Source organism: Olea europaea, unplaced genomic scaffold (assembly GCF_002742605.1).
Source record: "Olea europaea var. sylvestris unplaced genomic scaffold, O_europaea_v1 scaffold664, whole genome shotgun sequence".
Taxonomy (NCBI): Eukaryota; Viridiplantae; Streptophyta; class Magnoliopsida; order Lamiales; family Oleaceae; genus Olea; species Olea europaea.
In genome coordinates this window covers 15947-21929 of record NW_019265017.1, presented here as the reverse complement: position 1 = coordinate 21929, position 5983 = coordinate 15947, and the positions used below count along the sequence as shown (strand labels likewise).

Below are 5983 nucleotides of genomic sequence, written 5' to 3'. Positions count from 1 at the left end.
ATAACAGGTTTAAAACGATAGGAACTATTTTCACAATGAATCCAAACGATGGGAATGTTTTTTGCTAATTATCCAAACAACTATTTAAAAAAAAAAATGAAAGGCAAAATTTTGTGGTTTCATTTGACCCCACATGATACCATGTAGATTTGCCGTTCCTTTTTTTTTGCCTGATTTTGAACTCGGTGAAAAGGCAGGGTTGTAAAATTTAATGCCATGTGTAATTTCCTTCATATAACATTGGGAAATCTACAAAATAAACCGTAGGGTGTAAATGATTAAACTTTGCATACGGTTTTTTATATTTTTAAATTTTATACTATATTTTGCATAATGGTTACAAGAAGCACAATTTGTTTGAAAACTTACGTGTCCGAAATTACGTGTCCTCATAAAAGATATAGCTGAATAGACTAACATACCTCTAATTGAAATAACAAATCGTACCATGCATATTAACCTATGTAACATTTAGCGTTCCATTTTTCAATTTTGATTTTTCATCAAATATTTTTCCTTTAAAAGATGATTTTCTTTTTGTGAAATTTATAAACTTTACTATCTTCTTCTCCCAATATTTTGGTAAGTTCATTGACAACTCGGATAACTTTTAAAGTTCAATAACAACCGAAAAACATTTTAAAAAGTTGCGCTTCCTAACTGTCATGGGTTTTCGCTACTATATGGAAAACAAATGCATTGCACGATCTGGAGTCTGTTTCGGAGTGATTTTTTCCCCTCAAAAATTGATTTTTTTACCGTTATTTCACTATTCCAATTGTCATATTTGACTTCTTTTCTCACAAGTGGACCTCACTTTTCTCCTAACGGTCAAAAAATCAATTCTCAAAATCACTCCCAAACAACTTACTAGCATGCGAACAGTCCACAACCAAGCTCGCAAATGCAAAAAAAAAAAATGTATTGCTGCAGATCAAGACTATAGCATCAAAGGCATTGCAACTGTTGTTCATTTGAGTTTATTGGTCCTTTACTTCATACGAGAAGAAATAAGAGACCGACTTCCACATATATATATGCCTGGCTTCAATCCCTTATCCAAATTCTTCTTTGGAGGGTTTACCATCTGAATGCAAATCTCAAGTGGGATTGACACCCAAATAGGGGAAGTGGGTGAACCAGTCTATTTTATACATTGATATATTTATCAAGTGGAAATTTCTACTAGCAATAAATAACAACAGAATTATAGAGAGGATTTGATTATTTAAAATGTTTACAACGTTAGTTCAGCTGTCTGAGACTGTCCATGTTGGATACGAGTAATTCCAGAGTCTAGACTTAGCCCTTGTCTTTGCAGCCTATGCCTTCTAATCGTCTCATGGCACGAAGAGAAAAACTCGTGCCTAAGAGCTTCCTCTGCACTGATCCTCAATCTTGGATTTACTGTTAAACACTTATCGATAAGGTCAAAAAGTGATCTTGGTATAGACTCGAGAAAATCCAATCTTCGTGTATTACTTTCACACCAATCTCGAAGTTTTACCGATGGCAAGTATTTTACATCAAACAAATCCTGTTACGAGATAGTAATCTTCATAGGAATTCAAAATTAGAATAAGGATATGATTCAAGTAAGAGTTGGATTGAGTACTACCACTGGGAACAATGATTCGTGGTTGTGTATCTTGGCTACTTCCCATAGATCTTCACTGCCCCTCAACTTTGCAATCTCCTTAATGTTCCTGTTCGTGTTACTAACAACGTTGAGTATATTCTTTATGAACGAAGTTAAATTATGTGCTATTGTTCTTACTGATCGGGATCACCAACAAAAGGTGTTCGTCCAATCATCAGGTAGAGTAAGGTGACTCCAGCTGACCAAACATCAATCTTGGGGCCTTGATGTAGAGATCTGAACAATACCTGCACAAAATAAATCGTTGTTCAACTCTCTTTTAGTAGAATGTAGAGTGAATCATCGGAAACGGTTGCTCACCGTCAAATGTGTAGAAGGCAGAGGAATGCATAAATTCAAACAAGGAAGTCAGCGGTAAGGATGAAGTAAACAATACCAAGCTTGTTTGCCTTGTTTATGGAGTTAAACATTATGCTACCAAAAGCCTAATATTTGGAAAATAAAAGCGTGCGAAATATATTGCAAGGGCTCGAGTCATTACCATTTAACAATTTACTCGCAATTGGTATTACATAATCCTACATCCATTAATACCACTACCATATATGTTTTAGATTCAAACTTGTTACAGAAAAGCAGTTGAACCTACATGACTAAATGGAACTACCATGTAAACATTTCTAAGTGACAACTGACATTATCTTCAAGTGTCAATGTTATTGTGAACATCTGAGTATAGTTATAAATGAATAAGAAGATTGCACAAGCAATTACCTCTGGAGCCCTGAAACCTTTAGTTCCCACACAGGGACCTTCTCGCTTGTGCTTTCCATCCCCTGTGAATGCGCAAAACACCATAAATCCTAGTACATAGTTGATCGTCTGCCATTTCGGACCAATTTTGATGAGGACATCCACCGAAATTTTTTTTTATTTTTATTTGGACTCTTATTTATTTTGTTTACTTTAGTTGGACTATTATTTAATGGGCTTGCCCTTTCTCTTTAGGGTTTTGCTTTATTATTTAAACTTAGTTTGCCATGTAATTGAGACAGTTGATGATTATAATGAACTGAAATTGGTTGTGTCGTCTCCTTCTCCTTTTCCCTTGAATTTTTGCTTCTTCTCCGATTTCTCCCCCCATTCTCCCTGGTTCTCCCCTCTTTCTTGTTGCCCTCTTCTCTATCCTACATTAAATTTGGTATTAGAGCAGAACCTTGGGTAATTTCTCTCCTACATTCCAAAATTTCTTCTTATTTCCTTCCCAAAACTCGTGGAACAGCACAAATGAAGACAAAAGAACATTTGTTGTAAGGCAACAGTTTTCTTTTTCAATCTTCTTTCTCAGTTAAAGAAAAAAGGGTTACTGTTTACGGTATTATTCACACCCGAAATTTCAATTTAGAATTTTCTACAATTTAAAAAGAGAGAGAGGGAGGAATTTCATTAGCTGCTGCCGCTAGATAAGAAGGTGTTGTTCCATATATTTTACCCCTATCCTAATAACTTAACCCTAACTATCACAAAAGGAACCATCTACCCAGCCCACCACCCAAATCTTTAATCTTTTTTTTTCCAAATCATTAATGAGGAAATTACAGGAATCCAGATATTTTAAAACGGCAGTGCAAAAATCAGGTGAAAAGCTTTTTTAATCAAAAATAAAGTATCCATACAAACCCTAAATCATTCCCCCATCCCTGTTTCTCCTCTCTCCAAAAACACAAGACCCAGTTCACCCCTTTCTTCTTCTTCTCTCTCTAAAATCTCAACCCAGTACCATTTTTCTCTTCACCCTAATCTCTTGTCTCTCTCAACAATAGCGGCGCCAGCCCTGAAAGTGAATCTCCGACGCAGTGGTGTTACCATCGAAGGTGGCGGCAGCTACGATGGCGGTGTTACCATCCGAGGTGGCAGCGATATGATGCAGATAGGACTAGCCATTTGTTATCCCATGTTCAGCAACGTGATGGTTGTGGAGCAAAGCGTCTGTCGTCGTCTTTGTCTTCACCGTTGTGCAGTCTCCAATAGCGATGTGAACGAAGCTTCAGTAGTCTGTGTACGGTGGGTATGGTGGCACCCAAACGACATTAACGAGAGGTATGGTGGCGCCACGCGATTCAATCGGTGGATAGTAGCGCCATTAGATGCAGATGGTAGATTAGGGCTGCTGTGGGTATGCTTTAAGTTTAGGTAATGATTGATTTACCATTTATAAGACGGCTTATTAAGGCCACTGTGGTGCCAGAGTTTGGGTGTGGTAGTGTTGTGGGTGCTGTGGTGATAGGTTTTCTGTTACTTTTTGGGTGATGGTGGTTGTGATATTGGTTGGTGGTGGTGTGATGCTGGCGGCGATGGTGGTGGTGGTGGTGATTTTTTACTGTATCTCAATTGGTGGTTGTGCAGTGCAGTGGTGTGGTGTGGTGCAGTCAATCGTTATGTTTTATTGGTTGTTTTTGTTGTTAGGGGGTGGTCGTGGTGGTGTTGTGGTAGGAGCGACGTGTAGTAGTGATTGTGATCAAATATTTGGTTGCTCTGTGACCAAGTATTGATGGTGGATTGGGATCGAGAATGGAGTATTTGGTATATGTGACAAACGATTTGGTCTGTGACCTTAAAATTTGATAATCTATTACTAAAAATAATTTGTGACATCAACAGTTTAGTCTGTGACCTGAAAATTTGATAATCTGTAACTAAAAAATAATTTGTGACTTATAAAATTTTTTATTTGTGACCTTGAAATAATCTGTGACTTACAAAATTTTTAGTTTGTGCCTCGAAATAATCTGTGATCAATTAATTTGATGACATGTGATCAGTAAATAAATCTGTGACCATAAATTGTATAACTGTGACTTATATTATATTTAATTAATTATACACATACCTGAATTTTGAATTTTTGAACTATTGATCTGACTTTTGCATTGGTGTAAACAATACACCTGAAATATGATCTTTTCCCATCATTAATTCGTTTAGCCCAATTAACTCCGCCCACTCTCAACAGCACAAGCCCACTCCCCAAATACTAACCTTAACTGGCCCATCTCCATAACACAATCCAAACTCCATCCCATCCCCATCACACATGCCCAATTCTCAACTATTCAACTCGGCCAATAACTCAAATCCTCTTCCAAAATCTCATCGATCCTTCTACCGTCGCTATTGCTAGCCAATTCTTCCAAACAACAATTGTTGGTCATCCATTAATCAACATATAAGTTCCGTCGTAGTAATTCGTAGGTATAAGTCTAGGAAGCCTTTAGACCTTATTCCAAGATCCCCACATACTAGTTTGTCAATGTCAGTTGAGACATTTTGTACAACATTTTTATAACTTGCATGTTGAAATCAATAAACAATTTGAAGCAAGTAATGCATTATATAAACTTCAAACTGATTTGTATAAGCAAAATTTTGAATTTAATATTGGGGATTATTTTATACTGCAAGCCTATACTGCTAGTTCTTATGAAATTTTAAAGCATTAATTTAATACATGTGTCATTGATCTTTTATCACATTTTGATCCCACTCTATTTTAACTATTGAGAACTTAGTTACTTACAAAGGTCATTTTAATTGTTTTGATGATCCTTTTATACTTTCATATGTGGACCCCCCAACCTACATATACTACAGTTTCTAATCCAATAACACTCATCACAACACACAAAAATAAAATTGATGTTATTTTAAATTAACATGTTATGTTAACAATTGATAGAGACAATCAGTACTCCCTTCTTTGTTGGGTAGATCGACGTGCTTCTTGTGCTCCTCATTATATACAATCATGTGACAATTTTGGAGATGAGGTACAAGAGTATTGGTTATTTGGAGTCCAGTATCAGTACTTTATTAGAAGGAAAGACTGTCCCCCTTGGTCAGATCATATTCTTGGAAATAAGCTACAATTTTCATTGGTATCAATCATGAAATTTTGATACTTGGTTCGTCAAAAAGATCGTCCCCTATGGCATGACTTGAAGTATTTTTGGTATCAGATTGACTGCAGCCTCTTATGATCTATCTACTCAACAGGGTCGAATTTTCTCCCATTCCGGGACAATTGATGAGAACATCCACCTATATTTATTTTCATTTTTATTTGGACTCTTATTTATTCTGTTTATTTTATTTGGACTATTATTTAGGGGGCTTGACCATTTCACTTTAGGTTTTTGTTTTGTTATTTAAATTTAGTTTGCTATATAATTGAGACAGTTGATGATTATGATGAATTGAAATTGATTGTGACATCTCCTTCTTCCTTCCCCTTTCCTCTAGAATTTTTGCTTCTTCTCCGATTTCTCCCTCCATTCTTTCTGGGTGCTCCCCCCCCCCCCCCCCCCCCCCCCCCCCCCCCCCCCT

At 36.6% G+C, this 5983-nt stretch overlaps 1 protein-coding gene across 2 annotated transcripts; it reads right to left on the bottom strand.

Annotated features, from left to right (window-relative positions):
- Window positions 1-1196: 1196 nt before the first annotated feature.
- Window positions 1197-4350, bottom strand: LOC111390261 (cell cycle serine/threonine-protein kinase hsk1-like). 2 transcript variants are annotated; one of them, XM_023015278.1, is made up of 4 exons: window positions 2375-4350; window positions 1778-1887; window positions 1619-1718; window positions 1197-1537 (listed from the first exon to the last, which is right to left on the bottom strand). In XM_023015278.1, exons 1-4 carry the CDS (start codon window positions 2456-2458, stop codon window positions 1238-1240), a joined length of 594 nt encoding a protein of 197 aa, XP_022871046.1. In that variant the 5' UTR covers window positions 2459-4350; the 3' UTR covers window positions 1197-1237. The 2 variants fall into 2 exon arrangements, with proteins under 2 accessions (XP_022871046.1, XP_022871047.1); XM_023015279.1 differs by having other exon boundaries at window positions 1619-1706.
- Between the last annotated feature and the right edge of the window lie 1633 nt (window positions 4351-5983).